The sequence below is a fragment of the Microcebus murinus genome, chromosome 3 (assembly GCF_040939455.1).
Source record: "Microcebus murinus isolate Inina chromosome 3, M.murinus_Inina_mat1.0, whole genome shotgun sequence".
Lineage (NCBI taxonomy): Eukaryota > Metazoa > Chordata > Mammalia > Primates > Cheirogaleidae > Microcebus > Microcebus murinus.
Window position 1 is genome coordinate 62,949,568 of NC_134106.1, and position 24,706 is coordinate 62,974,273.

At 36.2% G+C, this 24,706-nt stretch overlaps 1 protein-coding gene across 1 annotated transcript in view; it reads right to left on the minus strand.

Annotated features, from left to right (window-relative positions):
* GCFC2 (GC-rich sequence DNA-binding factor 2) overlaps window positions 1-22,804 on the minus strand; it is a 42,111-nt gene extending 19,307 nt beyond the window's left edge. Inside the window, exons 1-9 of the mRNA XM_012757339.2 lie at window positions 22,443-22,804; window positions 20,089-20,217; window positions 15,636-15,860; window positions 14,619-14,713; window positions 9,330-9,445; window positions 4,516-4,702; window positions 2,616-2,739; window positions 1,251-1,332; window positions 341-453 (exon numbers count right to left, since the gene is read on the minus strand). Coding sequence (XP_012612793.2) covers window positions 341-453; window positions 1,251-1,332; window positions 2,616-2,739; window positions 4,516-4,702; window positions 9,330-9,445; window positions 14,619-14,713; window positions 15,636-15,860; window positions 20,089-20,217; window positions 22,443-22,713 — 1,342 coding nt within the window. The 5' untranslated portion in view covers window positions 22,714-22,804. The remainder of the gene's footprint in view (window positions 1-340; window positions 454-1,250; window positions 1,333-2,615; window positions 2,740-4,515; window positions 4,703-9,329; window positions 9,446-14,618; window positions 14,714-15,635; window positions 15,861-20,088; window positions 20,218-22,442) is intronic.
* Between the last annotated feature and the right edge of the window lie 1,902 nt (window positions 22,805-24,706).

The following is a 24,706-nucleotide window of genomic DNA, read 5'->3' on the forward strand; positions in this document are numbered from 1 at the left end:
ATTTTACCTTATAATGTTAAAAATGGTTTTGCTAAATTGTTTCAAATTAAAAATGGTAATATAGGAAGTATGTGGTACAGAAATGAAACTATTCATATTTGTAATAGGACAAAAGCTGAGTGAAAAATACTATAAAGATGCAAGAATACTCACAATACTCTTCTCCTTCTTTTATTTCCATTTTTCCAGAGGTAGGAAAAGAGTTTTAAAAGGAGAAAAAATTTTCCATTTTTCCTGAATTTTCCAAATTGTTTCATATAGCTTATGTATTTAAGGGCAATAATAGCAAGCATTCTCACCATTTCAATACTTCAAACATATTGGAAAGTTGGTAACTGACCTTGGCTTTTTTGGAAGTCAGTCATCTCTGCTGAAGATAATTCATCATCACTAGATGTCCCTTCCTGATGGTTGCAATTCCCAGAAAGCACCCTTGCTTGTCTTCTTTGTGTTCTATATTTTGCAACAAATCAAAAATAAATGAAAAGCAAATAGCTCTTGATGATAATAGATGATTTTTAAACAAAGAGAAGTAATTGTACCATTTGCTTAAAATGGCCAGAAATATATATTAGCACAATTAATATTTTTGACAGTTTTATAGCTTCATTAGTTTGAGTTGGTGGTTCTCCCTCTTTTTTCTCATAAGACTTTTTTCCTTTTTTTGAGACAGAGTCTTGCTCTGTCATCTGGGCTAACGTGCCATCTCAAACTCCTAAGCTCAAGCAATCCTCCTGCCTCAGCCTCCTGAGTAGCTGGGACTACAAGCGTGTGCCACAATGCCCAGCTAATTTTTTCTACTTTTAGTAGAGATGGGGTCTCACTCCTGCTTAGGGTGGTCTCCAATTCCTGAGCTCAAGTAGTCCTCCCGCCTTGGCCTTCCATAGTGCTAGGATTATAGGTGTGAGCCACGGTGCTCGGCCAAGACATTTCTACTTAGGACATTCCCATGGGCTGATCAGATTCTGAAGAGGGGGTAACAATATAATTAGGACCAGCTTCTAGTCACGAGCAATTCCTAACATGATAAAAATATCATTTTACCCATTTCTTTCAACTGATCTAAACATACCAGTGTGTCTTGAAAGCAGTCAAAGACTGCTTAACTAAATTTTGGTTTTATTATACATTATTTTTATAAGTTAATACTGTATGTCAGGTGTGGTTAATTATATCATATGGTTAATTATTTTTAAGTAGTAAAAAGTACTTGCTCAATGATGCTTCAAGTCTTCACTTTATATACCTACCTTCGAGATTCAATCTCTTCTAAAATCCATTGAGTTTTTTCATCTACAGCCAAACTTCCATTTGTTGATGTCTCTTCTTTGCCTGTTAACAAATAAAATTGATTTTGTACTATAAATTCTCTAAAGAAAAAAGTGAAACATTTTGAAAATAAAAAAAAGTGAAACACTTTGAAAATAAAGGTAATAGCATGGATGTATATACATATTAATACATGTATACACACACAGTAAAGCAAACATTTTTTTGGCTGTTTCTATATAAAAGTTTGAAATCCCCCCCTGCAAAAGTACAAGGTAATATTGGGTTTGAGGAAATCAGACATGCAAGCCTTGTTCCAATATATATATGTTCCATATATAATATGTATATACATATTAATACATGTATATATAAACACACACACATAATATGCTTAAATTGCATATTTTCATCAGTTTTCTCCATAGCCAAATGCTAGAAATATTTGCATTACTAATACAGTAGTCCACAGTGGATATGTCCCAAGACCACCACGGAACGCCTGAAACCATGGATAGTACCAAGTCCTATATATATTATGTTTTTTCCTATATATACATTCCTATGATAAAGTTTAATCTATACATTAGGCACTGTATGAGAGTAGCAGTAATAAAAAAATTACAACAATATACTGTAATATAAGTTATATGAATGTGGTCTCCCTTTCAAAATATCTATTACCTTTTACCTTATTACCTATTTTTGGACCACTGTTGACCTCGGGTGACTGAAACCAGGGAAAGCAAAACTGTAGATTGGGGGGAACTGCTGTATTTTATTCATATTATTTATTTTAATATGTACTGACCCACTAAATGTCATGTGGTTGAAAGTCACTTTGCCTTTGCTTTTATTAGCTACTTGGTTATGGTCTCATCTCTTTTACTATGTTCTGATAGCACTTTAATCAAAGGAAGACATCTCTGAAACTAGTGTGAAAATAAAAGGAAGCATCCAAATCTTATAATAGAGCTCTTATAATACATCTATACTGAAACTCACCAGAAGCAACCAGTGGAAGGGCTATGAAAACAATAAAGTTAGATCTCTAACAGAATCTATAGATTTATGTGAACTTAAAACATACATTAAATGGCTTTGTAAATATTTTGTCTCAAATACTAAATAACTTTAAGTTATAATATTTATGTTTTGGTCTTACCCTTAATTTAAAACATTTTAAAACCCTACTCCTAAATGTTTTGGATTTTTGGAAGTGGGTGGGTAAAGGTTAGTGGGAAAATACACAAAAATCATTTCTTATACAGGAAAAAAATATTTTTATTCTTCGGATAATTTAGCTTAATGAATAATAAATCATATTGAATATGAAAAACACTAACATGATAACTGTTGTAAATACGTTGATTCGTGTTTTAATTCATCTTGCCTGCGTTTCATAAAGGTCATAGCTTGTTTTAAAAGGAGTGCATGCATGGATGATTCTATTTCTTGGATGTTGATAATCTGAAATACATATATAAGTAACATTTTGCAGATCATTGATAACGAAATATAAAAAATATGAAAAAGTAATATTTAGAATATATAAGAATATGTATTAATATATGCTCAATTCTCATAAAAAGAAACATTTCCAATACTATCACATCTCAATTATAAAACATTGTGAGCAACAGGCCTAGCTGCCAAAACTATTATCAAAAAACAGAAAATCAACTTACTGTCCTGGACCAGCAATAAATATCTCAGATAATGAAAGCAAATGGGATGGAGTCAGGAACATGGATAAGAATGATACATAAGAAGAAGGATTCTACTTTGTTTGAGATAAAAGAATAGGAGGAAATGAAAGGTTTTAACAGGCTGTTAAAACAGTTGTTTTAACAGGCTGAGAGGGCGGACAATAGGTGGACAAGTGTAGAATCTGGTGAAATCTGAAAAAATGGAGAATGCAAGAAATCTAACCAGAGACAGGTAAGAAAGTTGTGATATAGACATGAGAGACTAGTTAAAATTGGAACTCTAACTTTTTTTTGGCAACAATACCTTCCATCCCAATGATGTTCCAGCAGCTGTTGCTATGGATACATCAATGCATAAGCTGACAAGATTTTAAGAGTGTAATTCTTCAAGGATTAATGAAGAAAAATGTTACATTATAATAAATACCCCAGAAAGTAACTATCTGGTGATATAAGATGGTAGCCAATTTAAAACAATAGGGATCAGCATCCAAATGTTTAGAAACATTTTAATCATAAATAAAAAATAATATGGAAAGTAGGGTACAATTTATTTTTAAATAGTTAATATATTTTTTAAAAAAGGACAATTGAAGACCCCAATGTAAGAACTCAGTATGCATAAAACAAAAATAGAAAATGTCAGTGAAAGATTAATAAATCTGATAACACAAAAATTTCAAAACATCTGAATGTTAAAAAACCATCACAAACAAAATAAAAAACCAAAACAAACTGGTAAGTTTTTACATCAAGTAGAATAAAGCACTAAAAATTTTAAGCTATAAGGAGTTGTTCATCTATACTAAGAAAACTAGAAAAAACTAAAAAAGGAAAAAGAAAAAATCCCCACTAAGAATCAAAAAGATGATACGGCAAAGGAGACAAATAATTCACAAGAAGGAAAACTATACATAGCTAATAAAGTGTTCACTTGAGATCAAAATACAATATATAAAAACAGAACCCATTTTTTCTAGTAAACTAATAAAACTGGCACAATTGTTCTGGAGGACAATGTGGCAATAGGTTTCATATGAGCCTTCAAAATACTTAGACTTAATTCATTTTCTTTGACTTATTTCATTTTCTAGGAATTTTTCTTTAATGGATGAAAGTCAAAAAAAATTTAAATACAAGATTTTGTACAGTGTTACATATAATAGCAAAATAACTGCAAAAATCTGAATGTCCAATATTAAGGGAATGTTTAATATCATAGTATGTTAAAAATACGTAGGAAAAATACTAGAGAAAGTATTTAATTATAAGATGTAGACTTTTTGTAATTATATGGTAAGGAGACGTTCTCCAAAAAAGAAAATGACATAAATATTTACATGGAAAATATATAGAAAAAAATTAGCTGGGCATCGTGGCACATGCCTATAGTCCCAGCTACTCGGGACACTGAGGCAGAAGGATCACTTGAGCCCAGAAGTTTGAGGTTGCTGTGAGCTAGGCTGACGCCACAGCACTCTAGCCAGGACAAGAGTGAGACTCTGTTTCAAAAACAACAAAAAATATTTACATGTACCTTTCCATTAAGGCAGTCAATTAAATTTTCCACATAAATTTTCATGCTTTTATAGAATTTATAATTTAGAGCTTGATTTGATGAACTCTCTAGATGCTGGATCGTACTCTTTGACTTCTTGACATCTTGCATGTATTTTTCATATTCCCTCAGATGCGAGCGGTGAGTGTCCTGTAGTAATGTTAATCTAAATAAATAAAATAAAAATTGCTTTATTTTTCAGACTTTTTCCCCTAAAGTAGCAGTCTAATGCAAATGTTTTCAAAGACCACCAAGGAAACTGACACTCAGATAAACCTGTGTTTATTAGACTTGCTAAGCAAGGAGACTATCACAACAAAAAAGTCTCAAAGGAGAAAAGGAGGAAAGGGCATGTACAGGCTTTTAAGAGCTGGAGCTAGTTTTAGAGAAGTTAATGAGTATAATTTTAGGTCAGGATTGAGCAGAATTTATAAAGGAGGTAGAACAATCAATGCTCTTATATTTGAAATACAGGAGTCCATGTGGAGGTACTGTTAAATCAATTTGTGGTCATTCTTGGAACACAGGTATCTGAATGAGCTGATATTAAAATCACTTGAGTATGTTATGGTTTAGTATAATTTATCTATTTTGTAATTCATAATGCCTTCTGTTTTATTTGTCATTAGAATTTCATGTTCCTTGAGGTATTTCCATTTTGTTGCTACTCTGTTGTATTTCCCTGTATGCTGTTTATTAAAGACACTCACTTTCTTTTAGGTCTTGTGAATATCACATGTATCAGCTCATGTTATGTGAAAAAACTGTCAAATTTAATGACTGCTTAGCTTTTAAAATTCAGGTATCCTTCATATATACATACCAATGGAGGAATAGGAAACTCCCATTGTATCTTAAAAAAAAATCTGGAATGTGTTTTCTAATATTTGACTCTGCGAATGCTTTGTAATTAGAGAATTAACTACAAATGAAATAACACACTCATAGTATGTAAACTAGACTTATATTTTTAATTTACCTCCTTGGCTAAACTGCTCCATAATTGAAACTGTTTAGCATTTGCTTAGGCTAAAAGTATCCTCTCTCCATATTTTCTGCATTTGTCTTTCAAAGTCTTACCTTGCTTTATGTAAAGAACAGTGACAGTTAAAAAAATAAATCAAGATAATAATGTATAGTAGGCATTATTAAAATGTTTTAATTAAGTAGAATATTATTGCCTATAGCAGTAAAGTTGTAAGAACATATTATGTGGAAAAAGCTAGGTACAGAACAGGGTATATAGTGTGTTTCTTTTTTTGTATAAAAATGGGGCAATATGGGCCGGGCGAGGTGGCTCATGCCTGTAATCCTAGCACTCTGGGAGGCCGAGGCGGGCGGATTGCTCAAGGTCAGGAGTTCAAAACCAGCCTGAGCGAGACCCCGTCTCTATCATAAAAATAGAAAGAAATTAATTGGCCAACTAATATATATAATATAAAAATCAGCCGGGCATGGTGGCTCGTGCCTGTAGTCCCAGCTACTCGGGAGGCTGAGGCAGGAGGATCGCTTGAGCCCAGGAGTTTGAGGTTGCTGTGAGCTAGGCTGATGCCACGGCACTCACTCTAGCCTAGGCAAGAAAGCGAGACTCTGTCTCAAAAAAAAAAAAAAAATGGGGCAATATGTAAATACATATATGCTTGTATAGATATACATGTAGACCACTTCTGGAAGTAAATATAGAAACTGGTAGCAATGGTTTCTTCAAGGGAAAGTAACTTCCTTTTTCCTGTATAACCTTCAGTTGATTTTTTTTAACCATAAAAGTGTATTTTCTTCTTAAAAGAAACTAGTTAATAAAAAACAAAATATGATAAAGTTACCAGTTACTCAAATAAAATAAAATACTAATCTAAGTCAGTGATCTGCTACCTTTTTCTATTCTATTACTCATGCAAGATAATTCTCTTAAATAAAATCTTGTTAAGAACAACCTTGTAGATTCTGGGTTATATGCAATTTTAGATGCAATAGCTGTAATTTTAGCTGTCTTCTTCTAACTAAGGAAAGCATATCAGAATGTCAGTAAATGATAAAGTTATTACAGAAATGACCTTGAATCTGTTAAAGTAATCTTGCCATTTAACATCACTATTGGAAAACACTGATCTACAACAGGGTTGCCCCACTCTCTCCCCCGACCCTCAACACATAAACACACTTTCACTCTGTCTTTCTTTCTTTTTTTTTTTTTTTTAGACAGAGTCTCACTTTATTGCCCAGGCTAGAGTGTGTGCCATAGCATCAGCCTAGCTCACAGCAACCTCAAACTCCTGGGCTCAAGCAATCCTGCTGCCTCAGCCTCCCGAGTAGCCAGGACTACAGGCATGTGCCACAATGCCCGGCTAATTTTTTCTATATATATTAGTTGGCCAATTAATTTCTTTCTATTTATAGTAGAGACGGGGTCTCGCTCTTGCTCAGACTGGTTTCGAACTCCTGACCTTGAACAATCTGCCCACCTTGGCCTCCCAGAATGCTAGGATTGCAGGTGTGAGCCACCGCGCCTGGCCTCACTCTGTCTTTCTACCATGTGAGGACACAGCGAGATGATGTCCATCTGCGAGCCAGGAAGACAGCCCTCACAGAATCCAATCATGCTAGAATCCTGATCTCAGACTTCCCAGCCTTTAGAACTATGAGAAATAAAGTTTGTTGTTTAAGCCAAAACAACAACAACAACAAAAAAAAACCAAAAAAATTAAAAAACGAAAGAAAAGAAAAAATAGCGAGAACAGCAGTTGGCAAAAACTTTTTTTTTTTTTGTATAAGGCTGGACGGTGAGTATTTCGGGCTTTAAGGACTAGATGATTGCTGATGCAACTACTCAGTTCTGTGTTGTAGCATGAAAACAGCCATAGACAAGATATAAACATCAAAACCATGGCTGTGGTCCAGTGAAAATTTATTTACCAAAACAGAGTGTGGGCTGGTTGTTTGCTAACCCTCTAGAATACAGAGATAACTCAGTATCTAAAAACTAGTACATTGAAAGATTTTCAAATATTTAATTCGCTACACAATGTTACAAAATGTCCTTTCTATGTCAAATTCTCATTTAAATGGCCAATATATTTTAGTTTCAGTGTGATTAAGAAATGAAGCTACTTTAAAGTTGATTCATAGAAAAGATAATGGGGAAAAAATTTGAACCTAATCTCAGGTAATAAAAAAATATATCTTGAAAAGCAATAAAAATGTTCTTTAAAAATACCTGCTTTGGCAGGAGAATCAAACTCTCTCCTTGTATCAAACTGTTACAAGGACTAATAAACTTTTACCATCATACTTGTTTTCTCACACATCTAAAGATACACACTAGATCCTGAGTAGTAAAATTACAAAATACAAATATTTATTTATTTATTTATTTATTTTTTTGAGACAGAGTCTCACTTTGCTGTCCAGGCTAGAGTGAGTGCCATGGCATCAGCCTCACTCACAGCAACCTCAATCTCCTAGGCTCAAGTGATCCTACTGCCTCAGCCTCCCGAGTAACTGGGACTACAGGCATGCACCACCATGCCTGGTTAATTTTTTGTGTATATATTTTTAGTTGGTCAATTAATTTCTTTCTATTTTTAGTAGAGACGGGGTCTCGCTCTTGTTCAGGTTTTGAACTCCTGATCTCGAGCAATCTGCCCGCCTCAGCCTCCCAGAGTGCTAGAATTGCAAGTGTGTGCCACCATGCCTGGCTCAAAATACAAATATTTAAAACAAAACTACTAATGATGAGGTTTGACTTAGTTTTAGCAAAAATACCACTTATATTAAAATTAATACTAACTATATAAGAGATAAGTATTTAATATTAATATTGGTAGAACAAAAGATAGCTGTGCTTTTGAAGGGCAATGTGTACCAAGAGCTATAATAATATGACCTCTGCCTGGAAATTTACCTTAAGAAAAAAAACTGCAACAAATTAAAAGATGTTCATTATCTGTACCATTATCTATAATAGAGAAAATTTAGAAATCAAAATATCCAATAGCGAAACAATTATAACAACTATATGAACAAACATGATAGTTTTTATAATGTAGAAAAATGCTTATAATTATATTAAGTAAAAGAAGTAGAATTTTATATTTACTGATTTTAACCATGTAATACACATCTGTTATAAAAACTAAAAGACATACAATAGTCCCCTCTTATCCACAGATATGTTCCAAGATTCCCAGTGAATGCCTAAAACTGTGAATAGTAACATATCCTATATATACTCTTTTTCCTTTGCATACATACCTATGATAAAGTTTAATTTATAAATTAGGCATAGTACTCTTGCACTTTGGGGCCGTTATTACATAAAATAAGGGTTATCTGAACACAAGCACTGAGATACTGCCACAGTCAATCTAATAATCAAGAAGGCTACCAAGTGACTAAAAACTAGTACATTGAAACTAGTACACTGGGTAGCCTAGAGCGTGGAGATGTTGGTCAAATGGGTGATTCCCGTCTGGGTGGGATGGAGAGGGACATCTAGAGACTTTACTACACTACTCAGAAAAGTGTGCAATTTAAAACAGATGACTTATTTATTTTCTGAGTTTTCCACTTAATATGTTTGGACCACAATATGACCATGGGTAACTGAAACTGGTGAAAGTGTGGATAAGGGAGGACAACTGTATACAAAAATAAAATCAGTTATATTATAAAATATATATATATACATATATATCTGTTTAAGATTAACATTTAATAATTTAAAAGAATATAGTGCTATTTTTCATTATTAAATGCCTAGGGCAAATATAAATTTCAAAAGGAATATTACTCACCTAGTATTTAATTGCTTCTTAATAATTTCTAAATTGACTGGAGAGAATGAAATGGAAGTATCAAACTTCTTCACTATTTGAGATCCATGGCTGTGAGAAATACCTATGTCTCTTTCCTAAAAATAATATGAAAGTTGATTTTTTTAAAAAACATTTCATTAACCTTACAAATGTTAAGAGCATGAAAGGAGACTGGATGATCCAAGGTCCCTTGAAGCTCAAAAATTCTGTTTTTATAATTTTTCATAGTAACAATGAAATGCTTTTAGAATCCTCAGTTTTAAAATTTAGAAATTTAAATTCACATGTAAGAGGCAAATATTAATAATTGGATTTTTCAAAAAAATTTAGTTCTTGAGGTTTTCAAAGCTAATTTTATTTATAGTCTAAGGTACTCTCAGAAAGAGTACCTCATGCAGTTTTTGAAGAAGCAACAGTTCTCGGTAAATATTACCTTGTGTGGTAGACGCAGCTGTCTGGCTAACCTAACAGCTGTTCCCACAATAGAAATAGCTATTTAACTCCAACTCCATCCTAGTCAATGAAGAGTAAATGGAAGTCTGCAGGAGGGTTTCTTAGTAAAACTTTTGCCTTTCTTTAAGCCACTGTTATTTGGGTTTTGTTACTTGTAGAGAAATGCATTACCAACTGATACATCTTGTAACATGGTAGTATATTTCACATTAGTGTCCTCTGACTAACAGCTCAGCAATTCCACTTTCAGCTTGGAACTTTCAAAAGATCCTAAAGAACCTCTATTTTAGACAAGGACATATGAAGTAATGGACCAGATATTTAGCCAAGTCATTGGCTTAATTATTCTTTATATATTTTCTATGAAGCATCATTTCTCATTTCAGTTTTCACCAACTCTCCCATCCAGTTCCAATCATATCTACAAATTCTCAGACACTCCAGATATTTTCAGTCTCAAATTCCTTACATCATAACTATTTTCCAATGACCCATTCAAATACCACCACTTCTGTATGGGCTTTTCCAAACCTCCCTTTCTTTTCCTTACCCTCCCTTCTATAGAACTGACCACCCACTTGCTCCTTTGTGCTATCTCAGGACCCTGCACAGAGTTCTGTCCATAAAACTTGTAGAATTTCACAATAATTATTTTGTAATCTCCTCCTGCAAAGATTGTACATCATTGTAAGTGGCTGTAATAGCCTAATGGTGACTCTGTAAAAGACATCTTCCTATTCATATAAACATTATCTTATATGGCAAAAGATGTATTTAAGTTAAAGAATTTGACTGGAGAAGCTTATCCTAGATCATCCAGCTGGGGCTTATGTGCAGATGGAACAGAGAGAAACATGGCCATAATAAGCCAAGGCATGCCAACAACCACCAGAGGCAGGAAGAGTCAAGAGATGGATTCTTTCCTAAAGTTTCTGGAAGGAATATAGCCCTACTGACATTTTGTTTTTGGACTTCTAGTCTCCAGGAGTTTAAAAAAATTCTGTTGTTTTAAGCCACCAAGTTTATGGTAATTTGTTATAGCAGCCACAGGAAACTAATACAGTGGCATATAGTAGACTGCCAGTAAAGGAATCAGTAAATACACTTGCATTGGCAATAAAAAAGCAAATCAAGTATGCATGGGATTCTATTTTTGCTAAGTAAACTCGTACCTAAAGCTGGAAAGACTGTGGTGAAACATTCCCATGATATTGGTGGTATTACAAATTGAGCTAAGTTTTCTTTAGAAGGCAACAGAGAAATGTACTAAGTGCCATAAAAAAAGTTTATCTTCTTTGATTAGTAATATCACTCTCAGCAATTACTACAAGTCCAAAAACACACATCTAAAAAAACAAAGAAAAGGAAGGAAAGAAGGAAAAAAATATCTGAATATTCACTGATTCTTATTTATTAAGAGAAAAAATTCAGATTGCAAATAACCTAAAATGTTCAAAATTAAGAATGGTTAAGAAAATTATGATTCACTGACTCCAACAAATATTATGCAGCTATTACAATTCATTAATATTGTAACTATGTAGAAACAAGAAAAGATATTTATAACATGCCAAGCAAAGAAATCAGAATTCAAAATTGTATGCATACTGTGGTTCCCAAACTGTGTGCAAAGACATCCTAGCAAAGGGGTGTGGTGAGCTATTTTAAGTTTTTTAGGGAAACAGTACAATACTCAATTATCTCTTGGATTACTAGCTCTTAGTAGGATGTGGTATATACCTTTTGATAAAGTCATATTTGTAGAGCTGGGTTTTGGGAAGACAGAACGATTAAAACAAACAACTACTGTGTGACGATCAATATAGAAATGAGTGTGTCCAATCTGACTCCAAGGTCTGAGAAGTCATGCAGTGCCCAACAGGTACACACATCCCATTAGTAATAATTTTGGTTATTTAAAAATAAAAAGATCGGCCAGGCGCGGTGGCTCACGCCTGTAATCCTAGCACTCTGGGTGGCCAAGGCAGGCGGATTGTTTGAGCTCAGGAGTTCGAGACCAGTAAGAGCGAGACCCTGTCTCTACTAAAAAAAAGTAGAAAGAAATTAGCTGGACAATTAGAATATATATACATGTAATATATATATATATATGTATATACACACACACATATATATAAAATTAGCTGGGCATGGTGGCACGTGCCTGTAGTCCCAGCTACTTGGGAGGCTGAGGCAGGAGGATGGCTTGAGTCCAGGAGTTTGAGGTTGCTGTGAGCTAGGCTGACGCCACGGCACTTTAGCCTGGGCAACAGTGAGCCTCTGTCTCATAAATAAATAAATAAACAAATAAATGAATGAATGATCATATGTGATCCCTGATCCTGACTGGGCCATAGACCATAAACAGAAAAATATTTTTTCTTCAATTTATCTGTATTATTTTTTCCAAATGGCTATTAAGTTATTAAATGTTATTAATTTAAGATTTAAGTCTTACTATGTCTTTGTACTTAACTACTTAATAAACAGAATTGTTTGGTGCTTCTTTCAGCTTAGCAGTAACATGATAAAATTACTGAGTCACTAAGGGCACATGAATGAGAAAGTTTGGGAACTTCTAATGTACACTATGATTGCAAAGAGGCTAAAAAAAAAAGAAAGCACATCAAATACAAAGATATTATGCAAACTTGTGTAGTTAAAGACTACACAATATTATGGCACTTTTTTTCCCCAAAATATTCTTTTAATGCTGTTTTTACTAAAAATAGTAGAAGAAAATCTAAACTTGTTATAGTCATAAAAACAGTCCTCTAAATCATTTCTCTTGTCAGATACTCCAAAATTACAACCACAGGCCTACTTTTACTTAGTTTTTTTTTTTTTTTTTTTGAGACAGAGTCTCACTTTGTTGTCCAGGCTAGAGTGAGTGCCGTGGCGTCAGCCTAGCTCACAGCAACCTCAATCTCCTGGGCTTGAGTGATCCTTCTGCCTCAGCCTCCCGAGTAGCTGGGACTACAGGCATGCGCCACCATGCCCGGCTAATTTTTTTTAATATATATATCAGTTGGCCAATTAATTTCTTTCTATTTATAGTAGAGACGGGGTCTCACTCTTGCTCAGGCTGGTTTTGAACTCCTGACCTTGAGCAATCCGCCCGCCTCGGCCTCCCAAGAGCTAGGATTACAGGCGTGAGCCACAGCGCCCGGCCTTAGTTTTTTTTTTGAGACAGAGTCCCACTCTGTTGCCCAGGCTAGAGTGCCGTGGCATCAGCATAGCTCACAGCAACCTCAAACTCCTGGGCTCAAGCAATCCTCCTGCCTTAGCCTCCCGAGTAGCTGGGACTACAGGTATATGCCACCATGCCCGGCTAATTTTTTCTGTATGTTTTTAGTTGTTCCACTAATTTCTTTCTATTTTTTAGTAGAGATAGGGTCTTGCTCTTGCTCAGGCTGGTCTCAGCCTCCCACAATGCTAGGATTACAAGCGTGAGCCACCGTGCCCGGCCCAGTTTTTAGTTTTGATAACATGGAAATCTTATAATATTTTCTTACTTAAAAAACAAATCATCTCTCAGAGCATTCCATTTTTTTTTTTTTTTTTTTTGAGACAAGGTCTCACTCTGTTGCCCAGGATGGAGTACAGTGGCTTGATCATAGTTTACTGCAATCCTGAACTCCTGGGCTCAGGCGTCCTTTTGCCTTAACCTCCTGAGTAGCTAGGCCTATTAGGCATGTGCCACCACACTCAGGTAATTTTTAAATTTTTTGTAGAGATGGGGTCTTGCTATGTTGCCCAGGCTGGTCTTGAACTCCTGGGTTCAAGTGATCCTCCCACCTCGGCCTCCCAAAGTGCTGGGATTATAGACATGAGCAACTGTGCCTGGGCTTCTTCGAGCATTCTTATTAAAATAATTCAAATATAAAACCTAATATCTCTGTAGTATTATACAGCACTTTGACTTACTATGATTTTAAGCCTTATATCAACCTATTCACACATGTAACATTATTATCATCCCCATTTTATTGATGAGAAAACTGAGAGAGAAATTAAATGATTTGCTCAAAGTTGTAGAAATGTTTAGTGAGCACTCATAACAATAGCAACTGCTGGATATACCACTGAACAAAATAGTAATCTTGACTTCATGAAGCTTATATTCTAGCAGCAGACCCAGAACTCATATCCAGGACTTTTAACCCCAAGTACAGTACACTTTTTTGTTTGTTTTAACCCTCACTATTTGTTTAAATTTTACTCTTAAATACCTGTTTTGTATAATATAAAACTGTTAATATAAAATTAAAGGTAAAAAAATATGGTGTCCTTAAGTGGAAGGTGTTTATAATCCAGTGAAAAAAGAACATAACATGCGTGGCATAGTGAGCTGAATGGTGGCCTACCAAAAGATACACCCATGACTTAACCCTGGGGCTGTGTGGATATGACCTTATTTGGAGAAAGAGTCTTTGTGGTTGTTATTAAGGATCTTAAAATGAGATCATCCTGGATTACCCGAGCGGGCCCCAAATCCAATGACACATGTCCTTATGAGAAACATACACAATAGAGACACAGAGAAGAAGGCCATGTGAAGACAGAGGTAGAGACAGGAATTATGCAGTCACAAACCAAGGAATATCTGGAGCGACCAGAAGTTGGAAAAAGCAAGGAAAAATTCTCCCCTGGGGCCTTTGGAGGAAGTAAAGCCCTGCCAACACCTTTTTTTTCAGATTTCTGGCCTCCACACTGTGACAGAATAAATGTCTGTTGTTTTAAGTCACCAGGTTTGTGGTTAATATGTTACAGCAGCTATAGGAATCTAATACATATGGTATAAAAAATTATTACCTCTATGATTTTAACTGCTTTCTTCATTTGTTGATGTTCCCAAATATCTTGATTTTCATCTTCCTGACTTTCTTCACTTGTTTCATTTCTGCTTGCTAGGGGGAAAAAAAGCTCACATATAAACATTCAATGTTTTTCCATTCCCATTGTTGCAGCCAACATTTTGGGGGGGCTTATTATATGCAGGCTTACCACCACTCTACATGTTATCTTTTCTTCACAATAATTTTGGGAAGAAGGCACTATTATTGCCTTCATTTCATAAATGAGGAAACTCAAACACTGGGAGTTTAAAAACTTGAGGACTATGTTGAAGCTGTAAGTTGAACACAGATCTGACTCCAGAACCTGTACTCTTATCACCAAACAAAATACTATTGTTCCACATACATAAAAAACTAAGAAAGAATGAAATGTTTGGTTTTCTTTATTAAAGATCTCTCAATTTCTACCTGAGATTCGAAAAACTTAAAAATAATTTCTCAATTATAAGGAAGCAAAGTCTCATTCTAAAAAAAAAATTATTTCAAGTAACAAAAACCTTAGCAAATGTATATACCAAAATGAGAAATGTGTAAATAGTCCTTTGAGACTAGGATTATTGGTAGAGGAAATTTTTTATTACAACAGAAGGATTTTAATATATCACACCTAAAATCTCTACAGATGCTTCATTGTTAAATAAAAATTCTTCATAAAGATGACAATGATAGTTTTCAGTATTTCAAAAATGAGATACTGCATGACTTTTGTTAACCCATCAAAAAAGATCAAGTGGGGGTCAGGCATTAGTAAACATTGTTAAACATACCTTTTGATAACAACATTTTGATCCAGATACATCTTTTAAAAGTCATGATGCCATAAACCAAACTGATACTAAATAAAAGCCAAAATCAACAATCTTTACAATATGAGATGCCACATTATATTTTTATGGCAATTTTATCACATGATGTTATATTCTAATGAAAATGCCTTAATCTTCATATACTGGTAAATAAGTTAAATACATACTTGTTTCTTCAGCCATTCTTTGCCTAAGTGTTTGAGGCTTTGGGGCAAATGGTATCCTCTTTTCATGGTCATCAGGCTCACTCTCAGGATCGTCATCACTGTTTCTCTCCGTACCAGAGATGGTGACGGGATGTTTTACATCCAAAGAAATATAGTCACCTTGGGCCCTGGCCAATTCACGTTTTCTGCGGGCTGCCTGAATAAAAGCTGCATCAGGGATCTTAACTGAAAGTAACAAAGAGGACACTGAAAACCAAAGACCAACAGAAATAAATATTCCTCACATTTAAACAAAGAAAAATGGCACTATTTTCCTAAATTTTTCACTATTTTGATAAATGCATGTGATTTTGATGGCTCAGAATTTAATCAGTAAAGGAAGAAAACTAATTTAATAGAGATTAAATACAATTTAGAGATATATATGAAATTTACAAGTACTAGAAAATATACTTAAATGACTCCGTTTTATCTTTTAATTTTTTTTATTTATCAAGTGCTACTCTTTGTTGCAGGCTTAGATACTTCTCACTTCCGGAGGCTCTGAGATTGTCAGGTGGGATAGGACTGAGCATGGAGTTCCTCAGTACTGCAGACTGAGTACTGCAGAAGTTAAGAGGATCAATGACATTCCAGTCTGACTTAGCAAGTAAGAGAGGTACTCTACTATGACGCGCCCCTCCCCTGTGGGCACCCAGGAATAGAGGGAGTGAGAAATAGACTACAACTGGTGTGAAGCCAAGTCAGCTTCTGACGTTCTGTGGCAAGTCCCACATGAATAAACCGAGAAGTTAAAAAGTGTAAAGGAAATAGGCAGGTTCATTTACTAGGTGAAAAACATTTGAATGGCCACACCACTTAATAGAGGCTTATTTTTTCTTCATTTTATATAGTAAAAATCTCATTAATTTAAATGCTCCCAATTCAAAACAAGTTTCTTCATGTAGGATCTAAATATTTCTTTAAAAAATACTACCGTAAACAAATGGCAAGAGAAACTTTCACTATTTCAAGCACTTCAAATTATTAAAGAGACATCAAGCCACTGAGACTGAAGTAAATTTTCTAACCTTTCCCACAAATTGGTCCAAATTCTTTGAGAAATAAATAGAAAACATGCCATATGCCTGGAGATGCACAAATGCTCCAGTGTTTGAAAGAAACGAATGTAAAAGGAAACATATTTTAGAAATCACAGACCAATATGTTTGGCATCAGTCCTAGGGAAAATTTAAAAGTGCTTGAGTTAATGATGAGTAATAAATATTCATCAAGTAATATAAAATCAAGTGATTTTTATTTTTTTTTGTTTGAGAGGGAGTCTCCCTCTGTTGCCTGGGCTAGAGTGCCACGGTGTCACCATAGCTCACAGCAACCTCAAACCTCAAAAGCTCAAGCAATCCTACTGCCTCAGCTTCCTGAGTAGCTGAGACTACAGGCACACGCCACCATGCCCGGCTAATTTTTATATATCTATATTTTTAGTTGTCCAGCTAATTTCTTTCTATTATTTTAGTAGAGATGGGGGGTCTCACTCTTGCTTAAGCTGGTCTCGAACTTCTGATCTCAAACTATCCTCCCGCCTCGGCCTCGGCCTCCCAGAGTGCTAGGATTACAGGCATGAGCCACCACACCCAGCTGTGATTTACTTTTTTCTGACAAGTATTTATTTTTAAACTATCAGGGAAATGATAAAGGTCAGGTGTCTCTTCATCCTCCCAAAGCATTTAACAGTTGGAGTCTTTCCTTGTAGCTAATGTTAAAATATGTGGGGTAAATCATAGAGTTCACTGGATTCTTAATTGGTTAAATACTAACAAACATGTTGACTATGAGGCTAAGTAAGGACCTGCCACAGAAGTCTATACTTTATCTTGTCTGGTTTAATGATTTTATTGTGATATGAATGAAGGCAAGATGACATGTCTTTAAAGCTGGGGGGTACAGTCAATATAAGCTAAAGCAGAATTAGGATTCAAAACTATCTCAGCAGGTTACATTTACAACCCTGGATAGATACTAGAATCACCTGAGAAGCTCGATAAGCTACTGATACCCAGGCCCCCATACCAGTGATTCAGTATCAGTTGATCTGAGGTAGAGCTGAACAGCAGTATCTTTTTTATAGTCCCTTAGAGAATTTCAATGTGCAAAATTAAGATGATACATTTAGGGTCAAATATGCAAGTGTATGACTATGAAAACTGAAATACTTTTATGGAAGCAATTCACCTGCAAATGACTTAATAGGATTTAATTAATAAGTCACAAACAGTGGGGCTCACTAGTGAGACACTAGTGCAATATAAAACTAATGCTCTCTCAAACTATAATAAAGAAGTAAAAGTTCAAGGAAGAGTAGAGTATTTTTGTCCTGTTTCTCCATATTCACCACCTAGCCCAAGGGTTCCTGTTAGGCAGAGATTAAATCTGTAGGTGGCAGACACAGGCCAGGAAGGTGCTTCCTAGGGATAGAGAAGGGGTGGGGAAGGGACTGTAGGAAATGCAGCTAACAACCACAAATAGCAGTAACTTGAGGTTTTGCACCTGTGGAGATGCAAGTTTGTAATAAGAACACCTGTCAATCGTGTATATCAATCATCTGGTAACATCCCACATCTCCTGTAAGCGCTCACCCAGACCACGCCAATAAAAGGAAAACACCTGGGAGTCTTCAACATCTTTCTCCACGTAGCCTTTCTGCATAAAAGCTGTTTGTGTGGAATTGCTTCCTGTCTGTGGTCACTCCGTTGTATGGGCCCTGCTTGTGAATTTTCCAAGCAAGAAGCCAAAGAACCAGAACAACAGTGCACCAAGAGGCAGAACTAACAGTTCCCACACAGCAGATGCTGGGCAGACATGGGATGAACTGACAGAATTAGCATATTGTTTTACCATAGAAACATGATGTTTCTACAGATTTATAACTCAATTTTTCACATACATCATCCCATTTGATACACAATCATCTAAGGAGGAGAGATCTACTATCATCTTCCATTGGTAATAAGGAGTCTCTGCCACCACTGGCTCCTTCTAATAGTTCTAACATCTGAACACAAAATAAATGCACTCTCCTTCCACACACCAGTCCTTAAAATTATCAAATTCCTCTATCTTTTCTTCTCTAATCAACATGTCCTTTGCACTTTTAAGTGTTCCTCACAGGGCAAGTTTACAACTTTTAATCAGTGTTTCTCAATGGGGTATTTGGGTCAGGGGCAGTTCTTCAGTGTGCCGAACTGTCCTGCGGTGGGCAAGGCATTTATCATCCCTCCCGTGCAGGCACTATGTGCCAGCAACACCTTAATCATTACGATCATTAAAAACTATCCCACACATTTCCAAACACTGCCCTCTCCCCTTTGGTAGGCAGTGCTGCTAACACCGTTCTATCTAGAATCTAGACAGGGCTTTAATTGTTTACCAGGCTTCAATTCTTAGTATTTGCTTTATCATTCAGTACTCCTGTACCTTGTGAATGCAGATAAGGATGGATGGATACATAAATAAATACAAGGCTACAGAGCTACTGTGGTTGTTGTTATTTAACGGACCAATACAGAAGCACTTATTACTATATTAATCTTTTAAAAAGTATTTTAACAATTTTTTCAATATAATTTGCTTTCTTTTATAAAGCTAAATATTTGGCTTTATTAATTTTCTCAGATTTTGCCTTAGGCTTCACTACACTGAGAAAGGAGTCTACAGTACAAAACAAGTTATAAATCCCTCCAAAAGGCAAGAAAAATGTTTCTGACTTTGCAGGCCATAAGGTTTCTGTTGAAACTTAACTCTGCCACACAGTGCAAAAACAGCCACAAATAGTAAGTAACTGAAAGAGTGTGACTATTTTAATAAAATGTTATTTACAAAGATGAGTAGTAGGCCAGATTTGCCAACCTCTGAATTAGACTGGTGGTGCTTTGCCAGCATCGTTCTAAAACAGAACAACGTATTTGGAAAACATTTTCAGTAGTCCCCTAAGTCCTGTATAATCTGAATCCAACGTGTCCCTCCTGTTTTGTTTCTTTTTCTTAAACTCCCAATCAAACAGAACTATTTTCAGCCAAACAGAACTATTTTAAGTTCTCTACTCATATTATATATCTTCTCTAGAGTTCTGGATATACTACACCTTACACCTAAAACATCCTCACTGACCAATTCTTACCTTAGGTTTCAGTGTGAATAACTCAGTATAGCATCGCAATTAAGAACATAGGTTATGGAGCAGATTGCCTGGGTTTGAGTCCTAGCTCTGCCTCTTAAAAGCTATCTGACCTTGGCCATGTTACATACTGAAAGTGAGCAGTAAATTTTGGCACTTTGACAATCATTATTAATGACCAACTTACCCCATGCTTCACTAGAGTTTGCTGTGTTATCAACAATAAGGATCACTAGTACAGAAAATACAATGTTTAACCAAATTACAAAAATTACCAACCTGTTGATGAAAATTCTTTTTCTTCTCGAGAGCTAGAGCTATCAGAAGATGAACTCTGATCATCCTTACTTTCTGAGGAGTGATGTGTTTCATCCTCTTCATCTGTTGAAAGATCAACTGTTCTGGATTCTAACAGGACATTTTTTTTTTTAACAAAAGAAAGAAAACAGTGGAATCAATAATTAAAATTCTGAACAACACATAGTATATCTATGATATTTTAATCCTACCCCACATATTTAAAATATACAGATCTTTCTCCAACTTACAGTCTTTCTGAAACTGGATGGTTTAATACAAGTATAAAGATTTACTCTATTTGTAATTATCTACATGTTTAATAAAGTATTTCCAGAAGGAAAAGTGAAGTAAAAACTGAAATTCTGGAAAACCTGTATCCTCCACTGTGAACTGCACAGTTTTCCAATATTTAAAAACTGAGATCAGTGCTAATATTAAGTGATTTTTTTGATATTGTATAATAAAATGCCCAAATATTTGAAAGATCAGCAAACCTAGCAAATACTTTCCCAATAATCAATGCACGATATTATCAATCACTCATGAGTAAAAGATTCAACGTGCCAAACAGACCAATGAATTTTAATGTAACAGAGAACCAAAAATTTACTGATACAGTTTAAGATGCCATGTTGCAACTAACCTTTAAGAAACTATTACTTGTTAAGTTTTGTTGTAATATTAAAGCACAACACCCTCAATAATCTAAAAAGGCTGTTGGGTACTCCTCTTAGCCATATATTTGTGAAAGACTGTCTTTTCTTCAAATACTTCAATCAAAACAACAGAGCACAACAGATTGCATGCAGAAGCAGCTTCGAGAGAATTCGGCTGTTTTCTGTTTATTCAGACATTAAAAGACGTGCAAATTGAGAACAATGCCACTCTTCTGTTTTCTGGAAAATATTTTTCACAAAAATGTTACTTATCCTTAAATGTAATTTTTAAGAATGAGTTAATTTTAATTTCTAGTATGGTAAGTACTGACAGATACAACCTACAGAAACATAAGCTCTTTGGGATCCTTACTCATTTTTAAGAGTATGAAGGGGATCCAAAGACCAAAGTTTGAGAACACAGCCCTAGAAGGCAAGAGAAAAGGCAACTCCAGGCCTAAATTCTCCTTACTAAAGTTTAAAAATATGACTGACATATTTTAGGGTACAAAAACAAATATAAAAGGTCATACATAACAAAGACCAAGAAACCACTAAGATCATGAACCTGGAGGATGTTAAGTGAACATATGTTAAGTGAAATAAGGCCAGGCACAGAAAGACAAACACTGCATGATCTCACTCACGCGTGGAATCTAAAAAAGTGTAAATCACAGAAGCAGAGAGCATAGTGGTAGTTGCCAGGGGCTAGAGTTGAGGGTGGTGGTGGTTGGGGAGATGTTGGTCAAAGGACACAAATTTTCAGTTACCAGGAATAAATTCAATGTCTACAATGACTACAGTTAATAACAATGTGCTTTATACTTGAAAATCTACTAAGTAACTTTTCATGTTCTTACCACAAAAACTGAGACAACAGACATTAAATTAGTTCTATTTAGCCCCTGTACACATTTCACACATCATGTTGTACACTATAGGTACACAAAATTTTTGTCAATTAAAAAATTTTAAAAATCATTGAAATTACTTTAATAGGAATAAAAATAGTGGATCTCAAAACTAATCCACAACCGTATTCCTTATTAAGCTACAACTGAAACTCACAACAGCACATTTCGGTTAACAACTGCGCTGTTTGAAACGTTTATGTAAGAACTTAAAGGTACTTCAAAATGACTACATTGTATTTAAAGCCATTACCGGTACGATCTACAGCCTCATCAATCTATCATGCTACTTAATGTTGTATAGATTATCAGTATTATTGGGTTTTGCACATAATTGGTGGGAAAAGAAAAACAAAAGAAAATTTTCTAAAACCAGTCACTTAGAGTCTTTTAATGTATTAGTCTGGTTAAGTGTTTTCTGGAAAAATAAACTGGGTGAATTTCCAAAAGCTACATATAACTTTTGCCTACCTACTAGCATTAGGAATTACTGAACACTTTTGTGACGATTTAGGTTCTTCATAAACATCAATCACTGTCCTACAGCTATAGTTGGTGGCGTCATCTGATGGTGGAAACAAAAAGCAGCCACCAAACTGTGTAGGACTCCCCCAAGGCGCCCAGTATGTAGATGCAGGCAGCGGGCGAGCGCTGGCTGTCGGTCAGCAGCGGGTGACAGGAACCACCAGAGAGGAACCCAGGGACCTCGCAGCCCCTTCCCGCCCCCCGCGTCACTTCGGGCGCCCACCCCGCCTCCCCGCGTCACCTTGGACGCCCGCGCCCTCCGCGCGGGAAGCCGCTCCCGGGGCGCGCCGGGAAGTCGCCCACACCCGGCCCCGGCCCCGAGCGCCCCGGACTCGGTGAGGCTGTCCCGCCGCCTGCGCGCGGCCTCCTCCGGAGGGCGGCCCTTCCTCCGCAGGGCTGGAGGTCTCCTGTTCCTTCCGTGTTCCGGCCTCAGCAGACGGCTCCTCGGCGCCGTCGCTGTCGCTAGAATCGGCCGGGCGCTGCCGAAAAGTCCTTTTCGGCCTGTGAGCCATAGCCGAGGCCCGAGCGCCGCGTGAACCCTCGCCTCCCGCGCACGCCACCCCGGGGCCTTAGTGACCACCCCGGCGCGCGCGCCCGCCTCGCCGTGCCGCCGGGTGCGCGCGCCCGCTCTGCGCGCCGTCGACGCCCGATTGGCCCGGCGCATGCGTACTTTGACTGCCTGGATCTGGTCGGCGGAGTCCTCTTCTCAGGGCCCAAGTCAGGGAAGGCGCAGCGTTCTCTTATCCAGGTTGAGCTGCCTGAGGCGTTGCTGAGAGATTTCCGCAGCCTCCCTGAGCCGAGTCCCACGGATAGCAGCACTCACGTGCTCTGCTTGTGCAAACCCCGTCTAGTTATCTGTCCTGGACCGGAACCCACATCCATTACCTTTTATTTTCGGAGAAAGCCACTTCCAGCAAAGAATTAAAACAAAACTGCAGCAGTATGGGGATGGGGAGGGGTGGGAGGGGGATGCCTCTAAAAGTTAAACGGTAAGATCGACGCAAAAGTGCGCACAGATGAGTAAAACTTTGCTCACGGATAAGCAGAAATCAAGTGATTGCTCCCAGGCGGCAGGAAGTGTGGTTGGGATGTCATTAGTAAAAAAATAGCAAGCACTTTGAAATAATTCTCGCAGTTGCGATACGGTCTTGACTGACAGCAGAGCTGGTTTTCACTTTCTCGTTATTAATAATTGCAAAGATAACTCAATCCAGGACAAAAAAAATCACTTAGAGCCTTATATCACAAGAAATTATACATAACATAATTATATTTTATAAGGAAATATCAATGGATCAATAAAAGACTTTCAAGCGTAAACTGTATTTCATTAGGTAAAATGTTGTAGGGAATAGAAATATAAATGCAAGGAGAAAAAGCAATGATGCAAAGGGTTTGTGTACTTATTAATGATACGAGTATTAAATAGGTTTGACTTTTAGGTTACACTAGATACGTTTAAATGAGTGATACGATTTCTATTTAAAAAGTCAAATTTCATTCTTTGCAACTGTCAAAACTTACAATATAAAAACTTAGAGATGTCTATCTAAAAATGTATGGGGTAATGAATTTTTAAAATTCCTAAAAGAATGTGCAAGCAAAAAGGGATGAAAACATCATAGAAAACCATTACCAACGCCAACTTCTTCAGCTTCTTTCTACTGATTATGGATGTTCTAGTTGCTCAAAAAACAGAAAAACAACATTTCTTTCTTGGGAAGTCTCTAGGGATTGTATTTTAAAATTGATCAGAGGAGAGTCTTAAATAAAATGGGTGTTGAAGTACGTTTTGGAGGGTATACCCTACCAATAAGCTGATTCTCTGGAAATTTCTCCCGCAGCGGGTTTCTGTAGCCATGTCTACCTCCTGGAACAAGGCTAACAGGGTCAGAATAGACACATGGTAGACTGATGACAGCCTTCTCCAGGATATTAGCTTTGAAGATGAATCCACAATTTATTTCCTGCATGTTTCAGGAACCATAGCCTGTGAAAGTCTAACCTGTGAAACTGCCTTTAAGTGATAAGCTGGGGTCAGCTCATGTGGACTATGGAGAGCTGGTTGTAAAATGTTCAGAAATTGTGGGAGCCAGTTGTTAAACACAGTCATTATTGAAAATTAAATTATATAAGCTTACAACTTAAGTGTATTACGAATAAAGGTAGTAACTCAAAACTTACCACTTCCTAATTTTTACTACCTTTCACTGTTATCTATGAGGTTTATGTCAAATGTGTCTCTATGGTAGGAATGTTGTATAATGTTGAGCTAAAGCACACCTATTATCAGCTCCATGCTCAGTGATGTCATGTTAGCAGCTTAAATCAGCCCTAATGGGAATATTTATACCACAGAAATTTAAAGACCCTACCAATCAGGGATCTTCTCTCAGATATTAATGAGATATGGATCTGGTTCCAGAACTCTTTCTTCATGGCCTTTCTCAGTGAACTAATACTCCCCAGAATAAACTTGGAAAATTCTATAATAAAGTATTATCA